Source organism: Mandrillus leucophaeus, unplaced genomic scaffold (assembly GCF_000951045.1).
Source record: "Mandrillus leucophaeus isolate KB7577 unplaced genomic scaffold, Mleu.le_1.0 Scaffold184, whole genome shotgun sequence".
Taxonomy (NCBI): domain Eukaryota; kingdom Metazoa; phylum Chordata; class Mammalia; order Primates; family Cercopithecidae; genus Mandrillus; species Mandrillus leucophaeus.
The window spans coordinates 5,783,048-5,810,466 of NW_012101854.1; the positions used below are offsets into that span (position 1 = coordinate 5,783,048).

General features: G+C 40.4%; 1 protein-coding gene across 6 annotated transcripts in view; it reads left to right on the forward strand.

Annotated features, from left to right (window-relative positions):
* SAMD13 (sterile alpha motif domain containing 13) overlaps positions 1 to 27,419 on the forward strand; it is a 49,294-nt gene that overhangs the window by 19,599 nt on the left and 2,276 nt on the right. For 5 of the 6 annotated variants that reach the window (XM_011977796.1, XM_011977799.1, XM_011977800.1 and 2 more), the window contains exon 3: positions 4,419 to 4,530. In XM_011977796.1, coding sequence (XP_011833186.1) covers positions 4,419 to 4,530 — 112 coding nt within the window. Of the gene's footprint in view, positions 1 to 4,418; positions 4,531 to 23,637; positions 24,233 to 27,419 lie in introns of those variants that run through there. The other variant, XM_011977795.1, reaches the window with a different exon arrangement.

Consider the following 27,419-nt stretch of genomic DNA (forward strand, 5'->3'; position numbering starts at 1 on the left):
GGTATAATCATTTCCTTGTGTGAATTATTCATGCATGATATAATTTTTATCAATACTTGATGGACCTAACCATATGCACAAGGACTAAAAGGTGACTGAGCTAAATGGAAACATTGATAATTTGATTAAGTGCTGAGATTTCTTGCTAATTTTTAATAATAAAGCTGTATATAAAATATATATTTTAAAGATTATGTGCCTGGAAAATACTCATAAATTTATCATATTAACATGTATTATATTCTAAGAAACATTTTGCTATGACGATAGTGAATAATAAATATCAAACGAAAATGGCACTTTTGTATCTGCCATTTCATTTTATCAGCGCAAAATTAGCAGCCACAATGGGACCACCACCTGGCAGGTATTTTAAACAGTGTGACATTTAAATTCCCTCTGGAATTTGACATGCAAAGGTCATAAGAAAAGATGTGGTGAGAATGGGCCATTTATAAGGAAACAACTAAAGCTAAGTGTCTCAATTTGGACAAAATATCAGTCCTTGGGGAGACATCTTGTATTCCTAGCAGAGAATGGTGCTGCTTAAATCTATCCTCCAATACCGTCCCACGTCAAATGTTATCTGGTTTTGGCACTCTGGCTCCTGCCCTGCACACCCTTCCACTTGGCCTACCCTTGTTATGTTATTTTTGGATCATCACCAGCTTTCTCCTTAAAACTGTTGCTGAAACCACTGGATGAGCTCAGTGAAATCACCCATCGTGCATTAACACAAGCAACCTAGAAGTGATAGTGTGTGCCTGCGGAGACATGCCTCTGCAAGCCATCCCCTCTCTGGGGCCCCGCTCAGAGCGTGTTGAGGGCAATAAATGCCTTTTCGAACTGCCATTGAAAATCTTCAAGTGTTCTAGGCAGGCTGAACTAACCAGCCCTCCCTTACATACGTCCTCAACCGCACTTCGTTCACCCCTCGATTCGAGTATTCCTCTGAGCTAGCTGTTTCCACATCTGCTTTCCCTCACCAGATTGCCAGCTCCTTGAGGGCAGGGACTATGCATTCCCTGTCCTTGTAACCCTGCATCTAGCACAATACTGAGAAGACAGACTTTCAACAAATATCTGTTGTGTCAATGAATAAGTATAGTGGAAAAAAAGCATAGACTTGGAGTCAAGCACATCTGGAATCCAATCCTAGCTTTATCTACCATGCGATTTGGGGTGCGTTTCTTAACCTTTCTGAGCCTTCGTTTCCCAAAAGCAGGTTACAGTAGCCAGTTCACAAAGAGGTGGGAGGCTGATATTGAGTAATGTGTGAAAACCAGATTTTAAGTTGTAAGTGCTCTCTGGTTGTTAGTCCATTGTGATATTTTGCTGTGTATCAACTGTGCACCAGTCAGACTGTGCTAGGTGCTGGTGCTACAGAGATGAAGATAGATTTTTCTTCTCAGGATATCAATAGTCTAATGTGATTTTTTTCCAGGTTAATTTGGCTTTGGGGGGCTATCAGGCTTTTAAACTTAAGTAGATCAATCATTTGTATTGGTTGGTTTCTAACCCCCTGTTTCTTCTGGGTGAATTCCCTTACCCTCCGAATGAGAGAGTGCCCTGTTCCACATTGCTTCTATTCATGGTACACTGCCAGCAGTTTTACAACTCTTTCTTCTCTGTGGCATTGTTATACTCAAGAATATTTCAAAATTATGGAAGTCATGATGTTATATCCCAACAGAATAAAAATCAGGAAAGCCTCCCATCTTAAAATTACGATGTAACGTATTTTGTTATTAAAATTGAGTATTCTTTTTAAAATGTTTTATTTTAGATTTGGGGCTACATGTGATGGTCTGATAACTATTTTTGGTGAGGAAAGGCAACTAACTGAAGTCAACCACAGGGAGAGTGAATTCAGATGTTTTCTGGGGGCACTTAAAAGTGTGTTCGATGGGACTCTGTGTTCACTATCAGAAGTGAGCTAATTAGAAAACTGTAAAGATTTGTTGGAACAATGAACTCCTTTCCAAACATTCTTCAAGGACACCTTAAGAGAGAGGGAAGGTACAAGAAATGGTACCTTGAAGAGGGTCCTCAGTGCCAGTTGCTGATTGCTTATGTTGCTAGTGTATGGAAAATTCCAGCACATAGATAATTTTTTTAAAATTTACCATTGATTTAAAAACACATAGTTATAATATTTAGCAATGTTAGGATGAAAAATAGTTTTCTTCCTGATGTATGTTGCCTGTTAAATGGTAGGAAGATTGTGTGTGTGCATGTGTGCACATGAGTACGTGTGTATACAGGCATTCAGTGGTTATAGATTCACCATATTTAAGTCCAAAAGAGAAGACATTTAGAGTATTGGCTTTAAATGTTTTTAAATTAGGTGCTGTTGAGAAATGAACGATCACATGTGCCATTGATCAGTGACTCCCTTTAACTAGTACAGAAGTTGGTTTTGTTTTCTTAAATATTTTAGGTTCCTGCTATGGGCAAAACATTATGCTGGGGAATGAGGTGGCTGGATCCTTGACTCTTAGACTTTTAAAGATCTTCAGGAATTTCCCTAAATCTAGCCAATTTTGTTTCCATTAAAAGTAACCTGGATCTTTTCAACTTCTATTAAATATTGAACCTCTCAAGCTTAGTTCTAGGCCCAGCTCTCTTCTCCTCCTCTCTCAAGATATCCATTATTGTCTAAATGCCTCTGTCTCCCACAGGTGTATCTAGCCCACTCTTCTGCTTTGCACTCTACACTTATAGCCCACATTAAATCTCCACTTGGATATAGACAGTACCCCAAATTTAGCATGTTCAGCTGGATGGATGTTACCACCATCCATCCAATTCCATGACACTTCTACTCCCTCCATTCTCTATATCTGGTCTAGCACTAAGTTATACTGATTTTATTCATTAGCTATCTTTTAAATCCACACACTCCTCTCGTTTTTCATAACCATCACCCTAGTCTAAGCATGGTCTCTGACTTGCATGACTGCAATAGACTTCTTGTTGACTGCCTCCTCTCCAACGTTCCCTTTCAAAATGTGAATCTGATCAGGTCACCCCCTTTACACAGGACCATTCAATTATCCTCATTGCTCTTAACAAATATCCAGAATCCTCAGTGTGGCCTCCAAGACCTGCATGGCTCCCTTGGCTGTATGTGTTTCTGCCACAGGGCCTGGAACATTCTTCATGTGACTTCTTCATACGGTTAATTTCTGACTGCTTTTTAGAGCATACCTGAAAAGAAACTCCCATGGGAAAGCTTCCCCTATTGCTTAAACTATCGTAGTACGTGATGCTCGTCCTTCTTAACATTTAGCATAACTTGCAGCTGTATATTTACTTGTATGATTATTGATCAATGTTCACTCCCCACAGGACTGTAAGGCCCATAAGAATAAGGATGGTGTCTGTTTTGCTCTCCAGTGTATTCCTAGTTGGAGAGGTGAGGAGGGGCTTTGTCCTGAAGGACCTCCAAAGCAAAGTTAGGCTATGTGATTGGATGTACACTCTGGGAAAATCATCTTGGATGAGGTATAGAGAAAGTGAGACAAATACTCCCAGTGCAGAAATAAGGCAGAGTTCCAGTAACTGCAGGTCATTACCATTCTTTATTCTACTTCTCCTTTCCCTCCTCTCTAATCCAATGAGGAGCCTTACTCACAGAACCTCTCAGACAAATGCTTGATTGTCATCTGTTTATTTATTTGAACATCATGGATTAAGTTCCTAAGTACACTCTTGATACTAGGAATAATAAAATGATAAATGGTCTAGGCTCAAATGCATATCTCCAACCTGCATCTCCGACTCTAATGGGAGAGACTGTTCAATAAACAGAGGGTATAATTCAATGTGGAAGGTGCTACAGTGGGAGTTTGAATGAAGTTCTAGAAGTCAAAGGAGGTTATGACTAAAACATGCCCTTGGAAGAGCCAGAAAAATGCCTCAAAGAGGAGTTAGTTTTGTACTGGTAGAAATGGTAGAGTTTTGTCCAATAGAGACAGGTGTGGGGGCTTTGTAAGTGGCTGGGACAGAATGTGCAGAGACTCAGACCTATGAAAGGACTTGGCCTATTGTGGAAGGGCTTTATCCCTAGATGTGTGGGGTTGGGGCTAGGGAAGGTGTTAGGAAGACAGGAAGAGAGAGAAGTATGTTGAGGTCATATTGTAAAAGACCAGGTGTTCTGAACTCAGAATTATGAATATCATACTCTGGGCTGCCAGTAGTCACTGGACCACTCTCAATGTCTCTGGATTAAAAACCAGGGGAAATAATTTACATTAAATGTCAAATGGTTTATTAGCAGTGACTAAGCCAGTGAGAGTAATCATCATCTGAACCCGAGAAACACGAGAGGCCTGCCCCAGAAGACCCGTCTGTGAGCCTGGCCACACCCTTGTGCAGACACTGCCATGACAACTGTCTGGATTTGTGTTTTGCAGTTCCATGGAAAATGGGAGACCACCTGATCCTGCCGACTGGGCCGTGATGGATGTCGTCAATTATTTCAGAACCGTGGGATTTGAGGAGCAAGCTAGTGCTTTTCAGGAACAGGTAACTTGGTCTAGAGAAACACGGGATGAACATGTGATGAACCCATGGTTACCTCCCTTCCTGACCATGGGCATAAGGGAGTGAGGAGGAAGAGGACCAAATAGCAGGGAGGAATCAGTGAGGCTCTGAGAAACTGAGGGGAAGGCGAATGGATGTTCCAGGTGAATTATCCCTTTGTGCAAGGGGAAAACTCAAAGCCGGAGACAGTGGTAGCTGTGGAGAAGAAGGCTAAAGCTCATTTACATCTGTGTCTTCTGAAAGACTGATCATACTCAGGGATGGAGTGAATCAGCCCTACCTTCAGTGAAAACACACTAGAAAGCAGGAAACAGAAAAGAAAGGAAAAGCAGGGACAAACCTGACCAAGAGACATGCACCACCTTCTACTACTGGCCTCAGCACCCAATGAACTATTAAGCCCTTTGCAATCTGCTTTCTGGGTGCTTAGCAAGGTAGACTGGAAAAAGCATAGGATTGATAGTCGAATCCTGGTTCTTGTATCTCTGTGTGACCCTAGGCACATTACTATGTCTCTCTGAGTCTTGGTTTCACATTTATAACATCAGACTGTCAATAACTCTATAGGGATGTTGTTGTGAGGATTAGCGGCCAATATATGCACAGTGCCTAGGATGGGTTCTGGCATAGTGTTGATGCTCAAAAAATGGGATTTCCTTTCCCTCAGGTCCAGGGTTGCTATCAGAAAGAGGGAGGAAGGGGCAGGAGTCCGTCCCAATTGTCTAGGTGATTCTTAGCTCCATGTTGCAGGCTGCACCAGGTCTGCAAGGGTGGTCCTCAAGGGGCTTTGACCCGAGGAGGCAAGTGGAGGCAACACAGTGTGGTTCACACGAGGCCAGTTCTGTGGGTAAACACAGAATTCCTATTTCTCCATCAATGAAGGCTGCAGTTTTCTAAGCATTACATTTTCTTTTCTAATATAATATTGTAGGGAGAATTAAAAACTGAAAAATCCCTTCAGCCATTGTTTATTCTCTCAAACTGTTAACTGTATGGCCTGAGTTTGGATAAGGTAAACTTTTCTAATATTGCACACTCCAATTTCTAGATTTCCTTCAACCCATATTTACTTCAGACTTGATCTTTGTACATATGTATTTTTTTCCTAATTTGGAAAACTTGCTAAAATAGTAGCTTAAATTACTTCACACCCACCAGAAGAGCTAAAATGAGAAAGGTTGATAACATTAAATGTTCACAAGGATGTGGAGCAACTGGAACTCCTTCATTGTTGGTGACAATGTGAAATAAACATTCAGACATCTATCCCATGATGCAGCAGTTTCACTCCTGGGTATTTACCCAAGGGAAATGAAAACACATGTCTGTAAAAAGATTTGTACAAAATTGTTCTTACTAACTTTATCACAATGGTCAAAAATTTGAAGCCTAGGTGTACATCAATGGGGGAATGAATATACAAACAGTGGTATATTCATATAGTGGAATACTCCACAGTAGTAAAAAGGAATGAACTACTGTTATGTACAACCATTTGCCTGAGTCTCAAAAACGTATTACCGATTGAGAGAAACCTTACATAACTGATTTCATACCGAATGGTTCCATTTAGATAAGGTTCCAGAACAGGAACATGAATCAGTAGTAAAAAAAAATCAGAACAGTGGTTGCCTCTGACTGAGTGGGGATGGAGAATGACTGGGAAGGAGTATGAGGGAACTTTCTGGGTGATGGTAACATTCTGTATCTTGATACAGGCTTGGGTTCAGGTATGCATGGGTCACTGCTTGCTTATACACAGGCATATGCAAATGATTCAGGTTTGTGCATTATAGAACATATAAATTTTACTTCAAAAAGAAAAGAACTATGAAAAACACCTAAACAGTGGTATAAAAACAGAAGTATTTGGGGGAAAGTATACTGATATATACAACTCAATTTAAAATGCATTGAAAATATGCATTGGCCATTAAATAGAAGGGTGACCATGTGGACATATTTGTGGTAAAGCAAGTACAGAAAATGTTAATTGTAACATCTAGGTGTTCAGAATATGGGTATTTACTATAAAACTCTGATGAGTTTTCTTTATGTTTGAAAAATTTTTATGAATTGTGATGGAAAAATACCACTCAGGTTGGAAAGTGGAAGGCCGCTGATCAGTTGGAACATATTTTATTTTGTTTTTCACTGGTACAATATCCATTTGTGTCACTGCAATTGAATGGCACTCTTCTAAAATTAAATTTAAGTAGTATTGTAAATGGTTAACAAAAAAAAAATACTTAGCTAAAAGGTCTCTTGGCCAGATTCCCAGCTGACCAAAAGCCCTTTGCAGGTTGAGCTCTTGCTCAGACTCCTTGGAGGCAGACATCCCAGACTAGGGGCACACGATGCTCTCTGGACCTTCCAGGTTCTGTGAGGTACCTCAGAAATGGAACTGCCAACTCTGAGCCTGGCCCACGAGCAGGCCCCTTCTCCCATGGATGATCTCATTCTGTCCCCATGGACACTGGGAACCATAACGGGAATAAACTCTTCTAAAGCATTTCATTCAGAAATCCTTCAAGGGAGAAGTGAGCATCGTCTTGCTGCTATGTTCAACCTGCCAACTCGGAAGCCCGAGAAATGAATTCTCAAAGGATCAGAGTTTTGCAAGCATAGTCCAGAAGCTTGAGTTCTCTTCATTCTCATGGAAGGGTGATTGGGTCGGGGAAGAGTCTGCCTTGAATTAGTCTCTGGCAGTGATTCAAATCTCTCATTTCTCCTTTTCCATTAAAGGAGGTGGAGGGCAGGGAGGGAATCACTGGCCAGGCTTAGCCTGGTAAGATAAGTCACTGCTATGATATTCATGAGGACTGAGAATTGGATCCTCTACTATGTTAACCTGCCTCTTTCATCATCACACTACAGAGGCCATCAGCATGGCCTCTGGGGTCTTCCCAGCAATGAACCTAGTCGGTTAGCACCCACTCATCATCCTGATGAGAAGATACAGGCCATCTCCAGCCCAAGCACATGGCCCTTTCAAGACACATGCAGGTACATGCAAGGTCACAGCAGCTGAGAAACAGTTAGAACAGCTGCCTCCTTAAACTCTCCTCAGGAAAGCTTTGCCCTTCCACTTGACAGAAGCAGGGCAGGGATGGAGAGCATCCCCTAAACCACTTTTGAAAAGGGCAAGTCCGGAAAGGGCAGCATGGTTGCCAGTGATGTGGGGAACTTATTGTTTCATGGCTGACTACTATGGGCTGAAAGTTTATGTCCCCCCAAAACTCTTATGTTGAAAACCTAACCCACAGTGAGGATATTCGGAGGTGGGATCTTTGGGAAGTAATTAGGTTTAGATGAGGTCATGAGGATGGAGCCCCCATGATGAGATCAATGCTCTTACAAGAAGAGGACAAGACACCAGAGAGCTTACTCTTGGGTGTAAGAATACAACAAGAAGACAGCCTTCTACAAGCCAGGAAGAGAGCCCTCACCAAGAACCCAACCATGTTGGCACCCTGGTCTTGGACCTCCAGCTTCTAGAACTGTGAGAAATATCTGTTGTTTATGCTGCCCAATCTACAGTATTTTGTCCTAGCAGCCTGAACTAACTAAAATACTGATATTGATGGCAAACAAGTCCGCCATCAGATGGCCTGACTTCCAGGAGAGTATCTATCTTTGTGGTATGGTCTCATAGCACAGTATTGGAAACTGTATGGCTGTGGCAACTAGACTCGGATGTGGCTTTCTAGCAGCATGACCTCTTGGAAGATGTCAGACCATTGAGCAAGATTTCTCGGAGGGCAAGATTTGTCCTGTGTTCCTGTGGTATGGAGAAGCAGCTGGATTAAGGTGGTGGTCTTTGCCTAACTTCCTTTTCCCTGTGCAGGCACCCCACTGTCACAGAACAATGATCTCCGTTAAGTTTTCCTCTGCTGCAATTATCTTCATTAAATTTTCTTCTGGCAATCCTCTTTTGAATTTTCTGTGTTAGTCACAATTACAAGTCAAAAGAATCATCAAGAGTTAAGGCCTAAGTCCCTGCCTAGCCCATCACGAATAACCCAGTGTCAACAGCATGTATGTTTTGGACAGCGATGTCGATGTCACTACTCCTTGGGTTGGCATGTGGTCTGTGTCATCAGGGTTGCAGTTGCTCACCATGTAGGGAGTCTGGCCCACTGGACTCATTCAGCTAGCACTCCAAAGGGTTCACTGACCTCTGAAAGCAGGAGGCAGTGGGAGCCCTGGAGAAGGCAGTGATTACAGCCTTGTTAGTACCATCTCTCTTTCCCACAGACACTGTGGTATGGTGGCTATTTTCCCAAGTGCCTTCTAGCAGGCAAACATTTTGGGCTGTGGTGAAGGCAATGAATGAAAGTCATGACTTCTGATATGTTTTCTTCCAGTTTACTCATGGTTAGTGGATGGTCCTGGAGAATCTGCCCTTCTAGGACTCAGATTTCTATAAGGTTAATACTGAGTTAAACAAACAGAATACTGTTCAAGCTCTTGCTTTAAGGGTCAAAACATGTAATCTTAAAACTGGTCCTCAAGAAGTATGCTTTCAGTGCACAACACAGGGCGCAAAACCACTTGAGACACAGTTGAACTTTTGTGAATAGATTTTTTGTTTTTAATGACACTTGTCCATGGGTATGGACTGCTTAGCTTTCCAGAGTCAAAGGCACCTCAAGAATTTTACTTTGATAAGAGCTTTGGTTTTTAAGAGACTATTTTGACTAATCTTGTTCAAAAGCATCCCTCCCTTCCTCACAGAGAACATTTAGGATAAAGTTTGCTTTGTCAAACTCTGAAGGCTAAATTAGCAGTTTTCTCTGTTATAAAGCCAACTATGGGCAGTGCTTTTAGTTGCCATTTAAGGAACTCTGGCAATCTAGTACAGTAACTTCACCACTCAAATTGGACCCTAATGGCAAGTCACAAAGACAGCTCTGCCTGTTGTGGTATAGTCACTTCATTTCTATGTCTTTGTCTGTTTGACTCACATACTTAGAATATATAAGAAGAAGATGGAAGACAGAGATCTGCCAATCAATGTCATACAGTTCATATTTTTCAGATTTCTCAAACTTACAAGCAACATTTGTGATTTTATTTTGAGAACAATATGTATCTCTGAAATAATCATGACAAAGTAATATGCAACTCAAGGTGACAAATTAATTTTACTCTATTATCTCTTCATTTTTCTCAAACCACATGAATAAGAATAGTATCTATACTCTGAAATGCCCAACTGGTTGCTTAAGTCATTCATTTGAAATGCAAAGATTGACATCTCTTTACAGATGGCTTATTGCTAACTTTTGATAAGTTTCTGAAGTCGCTGGCTTAATAAAAAATAAATGAAATTTCTTATGGCTACATATTGCCAAGTAATACTAACTACCTCAAAATGGAATCATAGGGCAGAGAGGCCAATCAGAGCAACCCTGAGCATAGTGTTCTAATCACGGCCAAATTGAATTCAGTTGTAGTGATTCTAGATGGCGATTCCTAATTAGAACAGAGACAAATTCAGGTTTTGTGGAGCCTAAAGTTTATGCAATTCTAACAGCCCTCAGTGAAAAAAAAAAATTACAAAATTGTGGATACAAACTTGTTAAGGTGAAACTTAAACATCATTACCTTTCATAGCAAATCTGGCTTTGAATTAGACCAGTTAAAACCTCACAGATTGAGAATAACTTGATTTACTTCATCAGCATCTAATCATACCAAGTATTGAAAATATTTGAGGTGCTTTGATGCCTGATAATTTTTAACAATTAAAGGCTACTGAAACGCTTAGAATATTTTATAGCATAATGAACAGGGGAAGTGGCAACTCAATCTCTGCTGATGTGTCCTTTCAGCCCATGAAAATTTAGAAAAGAGGTGAAATCACAAGTAAGTTGGTAATGCTAATAATAAGAAAGTAGCCAAGAAAATTGAAAACTGATAAGGAAAAAACTTGAAGTTTTTAAACTTTTATTTTAGATTCATGGGTACATGTTCAGATTTGTTATACAGGTAAATTGTGTGTCACAGGGGTTCGGTGTACAGATTATTTCATCACCAAGTAATAACCATAGTATCCAATAGGCAGCTTTTCAGTCTTTACCCTCCTCCCACCCTCCACCCTCAAGTAGGCCCCAGTGTCTATTGTTCCTTTCTTCGTGTCCATATGTGCTTAATGTTTAGCTCCCACTCATGAGAATGTAAGGTATTTGGTTTTCTGTTCCTGCATTAGTTCCTATAGGATAATGACCTCCAGCTCTATCCATGTTGCTGCGCAGCACATGTTCTTATTCTTTTTTAATGGCTATGTAGTATTCCATGGTGTATATGTGCCACATTTTCTTTATCCAGTCTACTGTTGATGGGCACTTAGGTTGGTTTCATATCTTTCCTATTGTAAATAGTGCTGCAGTGAACATACAGGTGCAAGTGTCTTTATGGTAGAACAACTTATATTCTTTTGGGAATATACTCAGTAATGGGATTGCCAGGTTGAATGGTAGTTCTATTTTAAGTTCTTTGAGAAATCGCCAAACTGCTCTCCACAATGTCTGAACTAATTTACATTCCCACCACTACTGCTATATAAGTATTCCCTTTTCTCAGCAACCTCACCAGCATCTGTTTTCATTATTTTTTAATAGTAGCCATTCTGACTAGTGCAAGATGGTGTCTCATTGTTTTGATTTGTATTTCTCTAATGATTAATGATGTTGAGCATTTTTTCATATGCTTATTAGCCATATGTATGACTTCTTTTGAGACGTGTCTGTTCATGTCCTTTGCACAATATGTAATGGGTTGTTTTTTTGCTTGTTAATTTGTTTAAGTTTCTTACAGATTCTGGATATTAAACCTTTGTTGGACGCATAGTTTACAAATATTTTCTCCCATTTCGTAGTTGTCTATTTGCCCTGTTGATAGTTCTTTTGCTATGCAGAAACTCTTCAGTTTAATTAGGTCCTATTTGTCAATTTTTGTTTTTGTTGCAATTGCTTTTGGCGTCTATATCATGAAATCTTTGCCAGGGCCTGTGTCCAGAATGGTATTTCCTAGTTTATCTTCCAGGGTTTTTATACTTTTAGGCTTTACATTTAAGTCTGTAAACCATCTTGAATTGATTTTTATATATGGTGTAAGTAATGGGTCCAGTTTCAATCTTCTGCATATGGCTAGCCAGTTATCCCAGCACCATTTGTTGAATAGGAAGTCCTTTCCCCATCGCTTGTTTTTGTCGACTTCATCAAAGCTCAGATGGTTATAGATGTACAGCTTTATTTCTGTACTCTCTAGTCTGTTACACTGGTCTATGTGTACCATGCTATTTTGGTTACTGTAGCCTTGTAGTACAGTTTGATGTCAGGCAATGTGATTCCTCCAGATTCTTTTTGCTTAGGATTCCCTTGGCTATTTGGGCTCTTTTTTGGTTCCATATGAATGTTAGAATAGTTTTCTGTGTTCTGTAAAGAATGTCATTGGTGGTTTGATAGAAATAGCATTGAATCTGTAAATTGCTTTGGGCAGTATGGCCATTTTAATGATATTGATCTTTTTATCCAAGAGCATGGAATGTTGTTCCATTTGTTTGTGTCATCTCTGATTTCTTTGAGTAGTGTTTTGTAATTCTCATTATAAAGACCTTTCACCTCCCCAGTTAGCTGTATCTCTAGGTATTTTATTCTTTTTGTGGCAACTGTGAATGGAATTGCATTCCTGATTTGGCTGTCAGTTTAGGTGCTGTTAATGTATGGTTGTTGTTAGGAATGCTACTGATTTTTGCACATTGATTTTGTATACTGAAACTTTGTTGAAGTTGCTTATCAGCTCAAGCAGCTTCTGGTCAGAGACTATGGGGTTTACTAGGTATAGAATCATATCATCTACAAACAAGAATAGTTTGACTTCCTTTCTTCTTATTTGGATGCCTTTTATTTCTTTCTCTTGCCTGATTGTACTGGATAGGACTTCCAGTACAATGTTGGATAGGAGTAGTGAGAGTAGGCATCCTTGTCTTCTTCTGGTTCTCAAGGGGAATGCTTCCAGCTTTTGCCCATTCAGTATAATGCTGACTGTGGGTTTCTTGTGTCAATAATAAGATGGCACTTATTATTTTGAGGTATTTACCTTTGATGCCTAGTTTGTTAATGATTTTTAACATGAAGGGATGTTGAATTTTATTGAAAGCCTTCTCTGCATCTATTGAGATGATCTTGTGGTTTGGGGTTTTAGTTCCATTTATGTGATGAATCACATGTATTGATTTGCATATGTTGAATCAACCTTGCTTCCCAGGGATAAAGCCTACTTGATTGTGGTGGATTAGCTTTTTGATATGCTGCTGGATTCATTTGCTAGCATTTTGTTGAGGATGTTTGCACCTATGTTCATCAAGGATATTGGCCTGAAGTTTTCTTTTTTTTTTGTTGTATCTCTGCCAGCTTCTGGTATCAAAATGATTCTGGCCTCATAGAATGAGTTAAGGAGGAGTCCCTCCTCCTAAATTTTTGGGAATAGTTTCAGTAGGAATGGTACCAACTCTTCTTTATACATCTGGTAGAATTCGGCTATAAATCCATCTGGTACTGTGCTGCTTCTGGTTGGTAGGCTTTTTATTCCTGATTCAATTTCAGAACTCATTATTGGTTTGTTTAGGGCTTCAGTTTCTTCCTTCTTCAATCTTGGGAGGTTGTGTTTCCAGGAATTTATCCATTTCAACTAGATTTTCTAGTTTGTATGCATAAAGGTGTTTGTAATAGTCTCTGAGGGTTTTTTAAAAGATATTTTTATGGGGTTGATGGTAATGTCCTCTTTGTCATTTCTGATCTTATTTATTTGGATATTCATTCCTTTCTTCTTTATTAGTCTAGCTAATGGTCTGTATATGGCATTTATTCTTTCAAAGGACCAACCCCTCGATTTGTTCATCTTTTGTATGGTTTTTCGTGTCTCAATTTCATTCAGTTCAGCTCAGATTTTAGTTATTTCTTGTCTTCTGGTAGCCTTGGGGTTGGTTTACTCTTGTTTTTCTAGTTCCTCTATGTGTACTGTTAGGTTGTTAATTTGAGATCTTTGTAACTTTTTGACATGGGCACTTAGCAGTATAAAATTTCCTCTTAACACTGTTTTAGGTATGTCCCAGAGATTCCAGTGTGTTGTATTTTTGTTCTCATTAGTTTCAGATAATTTCTTGATTTCTGCTTTAATCTCATTGTTTACTCAAAACTCATTCAGGAGCAGGTTGTTTAATTTCCTGTACAGTTTTAAGTGACCTTCCTCTTATTGATTTGTATTTTTATTGTGCTGTGGTTTGAGAGTACAGTTGGTATAATTTCCTCTTTTTTGAATTTGCTGAGAATTGTTTTATGGCCAATTGTGTGGTCAGTTTTAGAGTATGTCGCATATGCAGATGAGAAGAATATATATTCTGCCATTTTGGAGGTGGAAAGTTCTGTAGATGTCTTTTAGGTCCATTTAGTCAAGTGTTAAGTTCAAGTCCCGAATATCTTAGTTGTCTGCCTTGATGGTCTGTCTAAACTGGCAGTGGGATGTTGAAGTCTCCCGCTATTATTTTGTAGTCATCCAAGTCTCCTAGGTCTCTAAGAACTCATCTTATGAATCTGGGTGCTCCTGTTTTGGGTGTATATATACTTAGGATAGTTACATCTTCTTGTTGAATTGAGCCCATTACCATCATATAATGCGCTTGTTTGTCATTTTTTTAAAAATCATTGTTGGTTTAAAGTCTATTTTGTCTGAAATTAGAATAGCAACCCCTGCTTTTTTTCTGTTTTTCATTTGTTAGGTAGATTTTTCATCATCCCTTTACTTTGAGCCTGTGTGTGTAATTACGTGTAAGATGGACCTTTTGAAGACAGCATGCAGTTGAGTCTTGCTTCTTTACCCAACTTGCCACTCTGTGCCTTTTAATTGAGACATTTACTCTGTTTCCATTCAAGGTCACTATTGATATGTATGGATTTGATTCTGTTATTGTATTGTTAGCGGGTTATTATGCAGACTTGATTGTGTACTTGATTTATAGTGTCAATGGTCTATGTATTTAAGTGTTTTTGTGGCAGTCAGTAATGGTCTTTCCTCTCCTTATTTAGCACTCCCTTAGGGACCTCTTGAAAGGCAGGTCTGGTGGTAACTAATTCCCTTAGCATTTACTTGTCTGAAAATGATCTTATTTCTCCTTCACTTATGAAACTTAGTTTGGCTGTATATGAAATTCTTAGTTGTAATTTCTTTTCTTTAAGAATGCTGAATGTAGGCCTCCAATATCTTCTGGCTTGTAGGGTTTCTGCTGAAAAGTCTGCTGTTAGCCTGATGGGGTTCCATTTGTATGTGACTTGCCCCTTGTCTTTATCTGCCTTTTACATTTTTAATTTCTTTTCAACCTTGGTGAATCTGATGACTGTGTGTCTAGGGGATGGTCATCTTGTGTAGTATCTCACAAGGGCTCTCTGCATCTCCTGAATTTCACTGTTGCCCTCTCTAACAAGGCTGGGGAAGCTTTCATGGGCAATATCCTCAAATATATTTTCCAAGTTGCTTGCTTTCTCACCCTCTCTTTCAGGGACACCAGTGAGTTGTAGATTTGGTCTCTTTACATAATCCCATATTTCTTAACAGTTTTGTTCATTCTTTTTAAATTTTTTTCTTTATTTTTGTCTGACTGAGTTATTTCAGAGAGCCAGTGTATTAGTCCATTTTCACGCTGCTGATAAAGACATATAAATTGCTGAGACTGGGCAGTTTACAAAAGAAAAGGTTTAATTGAACTTATAGTTCCACATGGCTGGGGAGGGAGGCCTCACAATCATGGTGGAAGCCAACCAGGAGCAAGTCACATCTTATGTGGTTGGCAGCAGGCAAAAAGAGAGAGAGCTTGTGAGGGGAACTCCTCTTTTTAAAACCATCAGAACTCCTGCCTCTTTTTAAAACCATCAGATCTCCTGAGACTTATTCACTACCATGAGAAGAGCATGAGAAAGACCTGCCCTCATGATTCAATTCCCTCCCACGAGGTCCCTCCAACAACATGTGGGATTTCAAGATGAGATTTGGCTGGGGACACAGCCAAACCATATCACTCCACCCCAGCCCCTCCCAAATCTCACATCCTCACATTTCAAAACCAATCATGCCTTTCCAACAGTCCCCCAAAGTCTTAACTCATTTCAGCATTAACTCAAAAGTCCACAGTCCAAAGTCTCATCCAAGACAAGGCAAGTCTCTTCTACCTATGAGCCTGTAAAATCAAAAGCAGGTTAGATACTTCCTAGATACAGTGGGGGTACAGGCATTAGGTAAATACAGCCATTCCAAATGGGATAAATTGGCCAAAACAAAGGGGCTACAGGCCCCCATGCAAGTTCAAAATCCAGCAGGACAGTCAAATCTTTAAGCTCCACAATGATCTCCTTTGACTCCATGTCTCAAATCCAGGTCATGCTGATGCAAGAGGTGGGTTCCCATGGTCTTGGACAGCTCTGCCCCTGTGGCTATGCAGGGTACAGCCTCCCTCCTGGCTGCTTTCATGGCTGGTATTTTCATGGCTGGTCTGCAGCTTTTCCAGGTGCACAGTGAAAGCTGTCAGTGGATCTACCATTCTGGGGTCTGGAGGATGGTGGCCCTGTTCTCACAGCTCTACTAGGCGGTGCCTCAGTAGGGACTCTGTCTGGGAGCTCCAACCCCACATTTTCCTCCACACTGCCCTAGCAGAGGTTCTCCCTGAAAGCCTTGCCCCTGCAGCAAACTTCTGCCTGGACATCCAGGTGTTTCCATACATCTTCTGAAATCTAGGCAGAAATTCCCAAACCTCAATTCTTGACTTCTGTGCATTCGCAGGTTCAGCACCACATTGAAGCTGCCAAAGCTTGGAGCTTACACCCTCTGAAGCCATGGCCCAAGCTCTATGTTGGCCCCTTTCAGCCATGGCTGGAGTGGCTGGGACACAGGGCACCAAGTCCCTAGGCTACACACAGCACGGGGACCCTGGGTCTGGCCTACAAAACCATCCTTTCCTCCTAGGCTCTCCTGTAATGGCAGGAGTTGCCATGAAGACCTCTGACATGCCCTGGAGACATTTCCCCCATTGTCTTAGGGATTAACATTTAGCTGTTCATTACTTATGCAGATTTCTGCAGCTGGCTTGAATCTCTCCTCAGAAAATGGAATTTTCATTTCTATCACATTGTCAGGGTGCAAATTTTCTGAACTCTTTTGCTCTGTTTCCCTTATAAAACTGAATGCCTTTAACAACACCCAAGTCACCTCTTGAATGCTTTGCTACTTAGAAATTTCTTCCACCAGATACCCTAAATCATCTCTCTCAAGTTCAAAGTTCCACAAATCTCTAGGGCAGGGGCAAAATGCCACCAGTCTCTTTGCTAAAATATAACAAGAGTCACCTTTGCTCTAGTTCCCAACAAGTTCCTCATCCCATCTGAGACTACCTCAGCCTGTACCTTATTGTTCATATCACTATCAGCATTTTTGTCAAAGTCATTCAGCAAGTCTCTAGGAAGTTCCAAACTTTCCCACATTTTCCTGTCTTCTTCTGAGCCCTCCAAACTGTTCCAACCTCTGCCTGTTACCCAGTTCCAAAGTTGCTTCCACATTTTTGTGTATCTTTTCAGCAATGCCCCACTCTACTGGTACCAATTTATTGTATTAGTCCATTTTCACACGGCTGATAAAGACATATCCAAGACTGGGCAATGTACAAAAGAAAGAGGTTTAATTGGACTTACAGTTCCACATGGCTGGGGAGGCCTCACAATTGTGGAGGAAGACAAGGAGGAGCAAATCACATCTTATGTGGATGGGAGCAGGCAAAAAGAAAGAGAGCTTGTGCAGGGGAACTTCTCTCTTTTTTTTTTTTTTTTTTTTTTAAGATGGAGTCTCACTCTATCACCCAGGCTGGAGTGCAATGGCGTGATCTCAGCTCACTCCAACCTCTGCCTCCCAGGTTCAAGTGATTCTCCTGCCTCAACTTCCCAAGTAGCTGGGATTACTTGTGCCTGCCATCACGCCCAACTAATTTTTGTATTCTTAGTAGAGATGGGGTTTCACCACGTTGGCCAGGCTTGTCTCAAACTCCTGACCTCAGGTAATCCACCTGCCTCGGCCTCCCAAAGTGCTGGGATTATAGGCATGAGCCACCATGCCCAGCTGGGAACTCCTCTTTTTGAAACCATTAGATCTCCTGAGATTTATTCACTATCCTGAGAACACCATGGGAAAGACCTGCCCCCATGATTCAATTACCTCCCACTGGATCCATCCCTCAACATGTGGGAATTCAAGATGAGACTTGGGTGGGAACACAGTCAAACCATATCAGCCAGTCTTCAAGCTCTGAGAATGTTTCCTCAGCTTGATCTATTCTGCTGAGATTGTATTATGAAACCTTAAAGTAAGTTTTTAAGCTCTACCAGATCAGTTTGATTCTTTCTTAAAATGACCATTTCATCTTCAGTTCCCATATATACCGTAGATTCCTTGGACTGTGTTTTAACTTTCTCCTGAAACTTAATGATCTTTATGCCTATCTATATTCTGAATTATATGTCTGTCATTTCAGCCATTTCAGTCTGGTTAAGAACAATTATTGGGGAACTAATACAGTCATTTGGAGGTAAGAAGACACTCTGACTTTTTGAGTTGCCAGAGTTATTGCACTAGGTTTTTTTATTTTGTTTTGATTTGGTTTTTGGTTTTTGTGTTGTTGTTTTGTTTTGTTTTGTTTTGTTTCATCTCTATGGGCTCATGCTTCTTCAATCTTTGAAACTGCTGTCCTTTGGATGTGATTTTTTTGCCTTTATTTTCTTTAATGCCCTTAGGGCTTTGATTGTGGTACAAGGTGACTGTCTTCATTTCTGCAAGATGTTAGGGGATAAGGCTCAGCTTGGCACTTCTGGGCTGCATGCTGTAACTCTGGGGGGTTGGTAGTGGGTCACAGCTTTATTCTCTGGCCCCTTGTGGTTAGCAACCTCCTTTACTGGAGGGGTCGAGGTATTCTCTGTCTGCTGGCCACAACACTCCGATGGGGGATGCTGGCCACAGAGTTTCACTGGGCCAGTGGCAATGGGATCTGTGCTTGCTCATGCATGCCAGCAGCCACAGCAGCATGTCAGGGTGCACACATATCAGCTGGGGAGGAACTTTCCTTCCAAGTTGAGGAGCGAGTGGGAGGCAGGCCAGTATGGGAGAAGCAGCAACTAGAGAGTCATGTAGGCAAGAGAGTTCTCTTCTAAGAGAGGAGACATCCAGACTTACTCACATCCAGGAAAGTAGCTAAAAGAATTGGACAGATTAAAATTGAAATAAATTGAGAAAAGTTAAGTGAAGCAAACTCCCTGAGGATATAGAAAGGGATGAGGTCAAAAGAATATGGAGGAGCAAGGATGTGGAGAAATTTCTTTGTACATTGCGGGTAGAACTATAAAATGGTGCATCTGTTGTGGAAAATAATTTGGCAGATACTCAAAAAGTTAAATATAGCTTTACTGTATGACCCAGCAGTTCCACCCAAAAGAATTGAAAAGAGGGAATTAAACAGATACTTGTACTTGTGCAGTGGTTATTACAGCATTGTTGACAATAACCAGAGGTGGAAACATCCCAAGTGTCCATGAACAGATGAACTGATTTTTAAAATGTGCTGTATACATATAATGGAATGTTATTCAACCATAAAAAGGAATGAAGTTCTGATATGTGCTACAACATGGATAAACCTTGAAAACATGCTAAATAAAATAAGCCAGACAAATATTGCATAATTCCACTTACATGAAATATCTAAAATAGGCAAATTCATACAGATACAATGTAGATTAGAGGTTACCAGAGGCTGAGGGGAGTAGGGAGTTATTAAGTAATGGGTGGATAATTTCTTTTTGGGATGGAGGAAGTGTTTTTAAAATGGCGGCAATAATTCATAACACTATAAATGTAATCAATGTGACCGTATACTTAAAAATGGTTAAAATGGCATATTTCATGTTATATGAATTTTATCCCAATAAAGTTTTTAAAATGTAATGCCAGTCATAAAATATGTCATGATTCCATTTGGTCAATAAAATATTCAAGTATTTTATTTTTAAAAATATTAAGGAATTAGCACCAAGCAAGACAGGGTTCTCTTCCTCTGAGTTGGGGGCATAGGTGAAGTTGTGTACAGATATAAATAAGATTGTCCTTATGTGATGGTTAATGTGTCATCTTGATTGGACTAAGAGTTGCCCAAATGGCTGGCAAAACATTATTTCTGGGTGTATCTGTGAGGGTGTTTGTGAAGGAGAGTAGTATTTGAATCAGTAGGCTGGATAAAGAAAATGGCCCTAACTGATGTGGGTGAGCGTCACCTAATCCCATCATGGCCCTAATAGAGTAAAAATGTGGAGAAAGGGTAAATCACTCTGTTTGACCTGAGACATCCATCGTCTCCTGCCCTTGGAAATCAGAGCTTCTGGTTCTCAGGCCTTCAGACTCTGACTGGACTTGCATCATCAGCCCCACCTCACCCTCCCATTCTCAGTCCTTCAGACTTGGACTGAATTATACCACTAGCTTTCCTGTTTTCCCAGCATGCAGGTTGGTCATATCTAACCAGTATCTCATTGGTTCTGTTTCTCTGGAGAACCCTGACTAATACACTTTGTCTTCATGGACATTAACAGAGTTCCTTACAGTCTCTATTTCCTTTACTAAACAAGAGTCAAGCTCCTCTGCTTGGGGTGGATAGGGATTGGTACAGATTTAATAAGGAACTGGAGGAGAGCAGTGAAGGTTGAGAATGGCCACTAAGGGGATGGGAGAGGGAGATGACCAAGGATAACAAAAGAACAGTTGAGGTATTCTACTGGCCAGCTGCAATTGGTACACTGCAAATGTGTGGTGTTTCATCTTCATGGTTTCTTGATTTTTTTCCGCAGCTGCACTAGGTAGAGGAGTTAGAGAAGCTGGATTGCTGGACTCATCCTGGATGGAGGGTTTGTGGGATGGACACTGCAAAAAGCTAATGGCTTAAGAGGGCTATTTTAGAGGGCTAATAAAAGAATGGTTCCCAGGCCAATCATCAGGTTCAGACTTGGCATGAAAAAGGAGTCAGAAAGGGACTGATAACCCTGGAGACAGTGGAGTTGACATGAAAAAGTGGGTTTAATGAGAGTGAGGAGTGAGAGACAGAACAGGATATTGGGCTTTCAACGTTGCAGAGATAGGACTCCTTTAGTTGACGACATGATAAGAAGAGGTTGTAAAGGTGAAGGAGAAATTGTAGAAATGTTTGGTGTATTAAAGTAGACCAACAGATATGCCAAGTAGTGTATAATGGCTTAATTATAGTAGAATTTTATTTCTTGCTCCTACAAATAGTCCAAGGTAGCTAGTGGGGATTTTCTGCTTCACTGTCATTCAAAGACCCAGGTGAAGGAGGCCTTGTTATCAGTTGAATAGCTTTCAAGATCATCTGGGCATTAACGTAAGTTAGCATAAGGAAAAAGAGCAAGAAGCCTGTGCAGGTAGTTTTATGAGCCTGAAAGAGGCATGCATCATCCCTTCCCATCTCATTGGCCAGAGCTTAGTCACATGGCCACACTAAGTCTCAAAGAAGCCTGGGAAATCTGTAGTTTATGTGTCCTGCAAAAAGAGCAACCAGCAGCTCCCTTTTTAAAAGCATTTGTTGTTTTGATGCTTTTGCTCAGTTTAGTTCTTAAGTCCAGAGATAAATTTTGAAAAGGCTAACAGTGAAAGACCCTTCACAGAATTACAAGAAACTATTTTAAAATTCAGATGGAACAACAATAACAAAAAAGCTCATATAGCCAAGACAATCCTAAGCAAAAAGAACAAAGCTGGAGGCATCATGCTACCAGACTTCAAACTATACTACAAGGCCACAGTAACCAAAACAGCATGATATTGGCATAAAAACAGACACCTAGACCAATGGAACAGAATGGAGAACTCAGAAATAAGACCACACGTCTACAACCATCTGATCTTTGACAAACCTGACAAAAACAAGCAATGGGGAAAGGATTATCTATTTAATAAATGGTGTTGGAAGAACTGGCTAGCCATATGCAGAAAACTGAAACTGGACCCCTTCCTTACACCTTATACAAAATTAACTCAAGATGGATTAAAACCTTAGATGTAAAACCCCAAACTATAAAAACCCTAGAAGAAAATCTAGGCAATACCATTCAGGACATAGGCACGGGCAAAGATTTCATGATGAAAACATCAAAAACAATTGCAACAAAAGCAAAAATTGACAAATGGGATCTAACTAAAGTAAAGAGTTTCTGCACAGCAAAAGAAGCTATCATCAGAGTGAACAGGTAACCTATAGAGTGGGAGAAAATTTTTGAAATCTATCCACCTGACAAAGGTCTAATATGCAGAATCTACAAGGAATTTAAACAAATTTACAAGGAAAAAAAACCCATTAAAAAATGGGCAAAGGACATGAAAAGACACTTCTCAAAAGAAGATATTAGTGCAGTCAACAAACATGAAAAAAGCTCAACGTCACGGATTATTAGAGAAATGCAAATCAAAACCACAGTGAGATACCATCTTACATCAGTCAGAATGGCAATTATTAAAAAGTCAAGAAACAACAGATGCTTACAAGGTTGTGGAGAAGTAGGAATGCTTTTACACTGTTGGTGTGAATGTAAATTAGTTCAACCATTGTGGAAGACAGTGTGGCAATTCCTCAAAGATCTAGAATCAGAAATACTTTGATTCAGCAACCCCATTACTGGGTATATACCCAAAGGAATATAAATCATTCTATCACAAAGATGCATGCACATGTCTGTTCATTGCAGCACTATTCACAATAGCAAATACATGGAATTAACCCAAATGGCCATCAATGATAGACTGGATAAAGAAAATGTGGTACATAGACACCATGGAGTGCTGTGAAGCCATGAAAAGGAATGAGATCATGTCATCTGCAGGGACATGGATGGAGCTGAAAGCCATTATCCTCAGCAAAGTAATGCAGGAACAGAAACCAAATACTGCATGTTCTCACTTGTAAGTGGGAGCTGAAGAATGAGAACACATGGACACAGGGAGGGGAACAACACACACTGGGGCCTGTCAGGGGTAGGGTGGGGAGAAGGAGAGCATTAGGAAAAACAGCTAATGCATGCTGGGCTTAATACCTAGGTGATAGGTTGATAGGTGCAACAAACCACCATGGCGCACATTTACCTATGTAACAAACCTGCACATCCTGCACATGTACTTAAAATAAAATTAAAATTAAAATTAAAAATTTTTTTAATCAGCTGAAAAAGACTTATTTGACAATCTATGGGAGGTTTTCAATTCTAGCTATATTTTGTAAATCTATTATTTTTAAACATCTGCCTAGTTTCATCTCTATGACCCAGTTTTCTCATTTGATAAAATGGGTTTTACTTATTTTCCTTCATCAGAAATGTGTTTAAGGGTTTTTTTGTTTTTTGTTTTTTGTAATACAGACCCTTTATCACCTACTTTGTGCCAGCAGAAAATATTAACTAACACTATGAAATACTCATGAACTCACTGAAAGCATTAGCCCTTACAGTGAGCCAAAATGGATTTTGTATCCGATTTAAGTGCAAAAGCCATTTTGCTTGTGACTGTTACTTCAACAAATGAAATAAAGACATTTGAGCCACACAAATAGTTTCCCTCTGAATAAGCTGCTCAGTGTTCATTTTTAAATAGGGTGAAGCCTCCCCAAAGTGTATATTATCCACTCTAAATTTCCCACCAATAGGAAGGCAAGGCAAGCACAGCCATCAGCTGAGAGTCATTGGCTGGGAATGTTGAGCCCATAGTCACTCCACCCAAAAGGAGCTGCTGACAGGGGGTGGGGCGGGGGTGGAGGCATGTGAAAGATCTGTACAACAAAGAGGAACTTCTCTCCAGAAGATACTTTATCCCAAGAGCCATGTGATAGTATTCAGAAGGCCTTGGTGTAAACTTGAATAGTTCACCATCTTCCTTTCCAACCTTATGTGGAAATTCTTCTGAAAATAAACCCTGACTTGGTGGGGAAATGCTGTTTAAAGAAACATGGTGAATTACTACAAAGCACTAGGTGTGCCTCAAAATGCTTCCTCCTCTGATATTAAGAAGTCTTATCACCAGTTGGCTCTGCAGGTGCACCCAGACAAGAACCCAGGGAATAAGGAGGCATCTGAGAAGAAATTCAAACAAGTAGCAAGAGGCCTATGAGGTCTTGTCTGATGCCAGGAAATGAGTATGACAAATCCAGAAGGAACCAAACCAAAAGGGAAACAGAGGAGATGGCAGAGACAAAAAACATTTGGAGGAGGAACTATGCATTCTCAGGATTCTCAGGAGATAATTTTTCCATTGGCCTTGTGGGTAAAGCCAGGAGATTCCACTCCTCCATCTTTAATGTGACTCCCATGTTGGACACAGGATTTTCCATTTTCGTATCTCTGGGCTCCAGAGCAAGTACCCCTACCTCTGAGACATTTGAACCCTTTGTAAGCAGCGGAATGAGAAACTTCAGACTGGTCACCACTTGTAGCCAGACAGTAAATGGCAAGAGAGTTGTTACAAAGAAAGTGCTGGAAGATGTGAGGGGGAAGAATGAAGCAGAAAAAGAAAGACTGTTTCATGAGATTCCTCCACATCATTGGTAAGAAGTTGCCACTGTGTTCTTTAACAGGGAGATTTTCGTATGAGGTTGGGGTGTTTTGATGCTTATGAAAGACTGAATTGGAATTTGAGAATGTGTTGAACGAGAATGGACAGAGGTCAGCTTAGTTCAAACCTCTCATTTCACAGAGGAGGGGGATAATGTGCCTGATGTTGCATAAGAACCTAGTAAGTAGCGGGGTAGAGCATCCATCCCCGGTCTTCTGATTCTAAATTGAGCCTCCTTTCCCTTATGCACCATCTGGGACAGTAGAGGCCACCACCATAAATATGGCCTTCCCAGTCAGCGCAGAGCCCTGCCATCATAAATTCCATTGACTTCTCTTCAACGTTTTTTCCTGCCCTACCTTGTAATTGCCTAGTTGCCTGTATTGATGGCTACTGTTTGTCTCTTCCTAGGCTCTTTTCTCTTTGCTGCTTCTGTTCCTACCTATTCTTTTTTCCTATACATTTCCCATGGACCATATCACAAATAGCTTCAATTCAGTTACCTAGGTATAGATTAATGTTGGCAGAGAGAATGAGTGAAAAGTAAATGGGTTAAGATCTTTATATGCTTTTAAAATTTATACTTTTTTACTTTTAATTTTTTAGAGATAGGATCTCACTATGTTGCCCAGGCTGGCCTTGAATTCCTGGGCTCAAGCAATCCTCCCACCTCAGCCTCTCAAGTAGCTGGGACTACAGGCATATACCACCATACCCAACTTTTATATGCTTTTTTCAATAGCTAACATTTATTGAGTGATCAGTGCATGTCAGGAATTCTACTTCACAAAAGTTATCTCAATAATACTTTCAGCAGTGAAATACGGTAGTTACTTTCCCCCATCACATAGATAAGAAAATGAGGCTTAGAAAAATTCAGTAATGTGCCCTAGGCCCCACTAATAAGCAATAAAGTAGTGTCTTAGTCTAAATCACATGCTTAGCTAGTGAGCTGTAATATCTATGCATCCTACTCATTTATTTTTAAATCTAGATTCTTGCCATCATTGGAAATTTAAACCTATCATCTCTAAACTCTACTTCCATGAATGAGTACTTGCTGGAACTTAATAAGTATGTAAACATTTTTTATTGCCCAACAGAAACATGAAGGTTACTTTTACATGAAGACACAATCAATGTGAAAGTTTTACTGACACTAACAAATGATTATCAGTTAACACACAATTCCCAAGACATGAAATATCTTTTTGTTTTGGACCTCATCATGATGTACATGCAAAATCTTGGTTTTGTTTTGTTTAGCTGGAGTTGGTCACACTCCAACCCCTTCATTTATGTTAATACACAGACTGGGATCCGGAGGAGTTGTTCCTTATGGAAAGTTAGTGATAGAGTCTGCATTAGAACCTGTCTTCCAGTTTCCAATCCCAAGCTCATTGTAGTACAGCATGCTGTTGGCAGAATTTGGATTTCACTTGCATCCCATGGAAGTTATGTACAATTTTTATGAAACGAATGTTTTATGTAGTCTTTGAACTTTTTAATCTCAGTGAATTTTCTGAGCCTAAACAGGAATATGCCTACATCTTTCTGGCAAAGGGGAGCACACTGGCAGAAAGGAAGCAGAAGGTGGATTTGGAATCAGAACACATCCCATTTCTTTCAAAGCCTATCCATTTCCACTTAATAGTCACTGAGAACCTCCTACATGTCGGGCACTGTGGGTGGTGCTTTGCATCCATCATTTCTAATCTCTAAAGTCCTTCATGGGTTTGTTTCCATCTTAAGGTGAGGAAATTGAGGTTCAGGGCAGTTAAGTCCCCTACCCAGGGTCACATAGCAGTTTCTGGAGACAGGATTCAGTTTGCAGCTTGCCTGACCGTAAGCTTCACTTTCATTATGCTCTATTCCACTCTCATTCCTTTGAGCTGCTCTAGTCAGGGTTTAAGAGGAATGTTTGGTTGTATGTATGAATTAACTATATTTATTTCAACATTTCTAAAATGAGGATTTCCAGATGGAGCTTTCTTTTACCAACCCTGGTCTGAGGTGAACTGCAGTGTGTCTACGGAACAAAGGGAAAATCAGACTGGAGCATGAAACATGATTTTTCCATTTTGTCTTAAGTAAAATCCAAATTTCAGCATTTTTCACAGGCATAGTTGGCTTTTGACAGAAATGCTGAGTTGTCAAAGGACTTTTTGCCAGCAAAGGTTTTTTAAAAATTCACTTTGAGTTAGTCAAGGAAGTTTTCTTGGTGTATAGAAATGAAAGCAGTGTCATCTCTTCCTGATGTCTGTTTAAAACATGTAGTAAGTGAAGTGTGAGCACACGACAGCCGAGGAAAGATAGAGGGCAGGAGGGCTTTGCTGTTCAGTATAACATTCCGAGCCAGTGTGCAAGACACAGCGTGAGCTTTAAGGTCACATCTAATTCGGTCTCTGACCTCACAGTGTCTTCAGCACGGCTACTGTGGTTTCCAGGGGCCAGAGGCTCCTCTGCCAAGTCTCAGACGTGCAGGTTTCACTAATCGGCAATCTCTAGGATTACTACTTGGCTAACAGGAAGAAAAGTACTTTAGGATTATTGAGTCAATTCCTTTGTCCTTAAGGAATTTCCTGCTCTTGTACTATGAATCAGCTGCTTTTTAATGTTACAGTCTCTCACAAATTAATGTGAGACATTTTGTGTTCTGGTAGCTGACAGAATAAAGATTTCCCAAACTCAAAACCACCATAGACCAGGGAGAAGTAATTCCTTGTTCTGCTCTGGTTCATATTAGGTGGGTGACAAGTAAAACGAGGATCTGGTCCTGTCGAGAATGATGGAAGGGATAATGACAAGTGATTGTATAACTCATAGCTCAGGGAGCATTTGCAAGAGCAGTTTCTCACAGAATCTTGTCAGAAATCCCACCAAGGAGGAAAGAGAAGAGAAGGGACTTGCCTAAGGTCACAAAGTGGGCGTTTCTTCAGCCGCCTAGCCTGCTGCTATTTCTCCCACACTCTCAGGAATTCAAAGCACATCTTCTTCCCAGCCTGGCAAGCAAGGCACATGAGAGTTGGAGGAGCTGCCCTGGGGATGGTGTGGGAGGGAGTCCGTTTTATGTAGTTGCAGCTACACACGGTGTCCCCATGTCTGTCGGTCAGTGGAGGAGGTAGGTACAGAAGTATGTGGGTATAACCATGAACAGAAATGTCATGACTCACCGACCG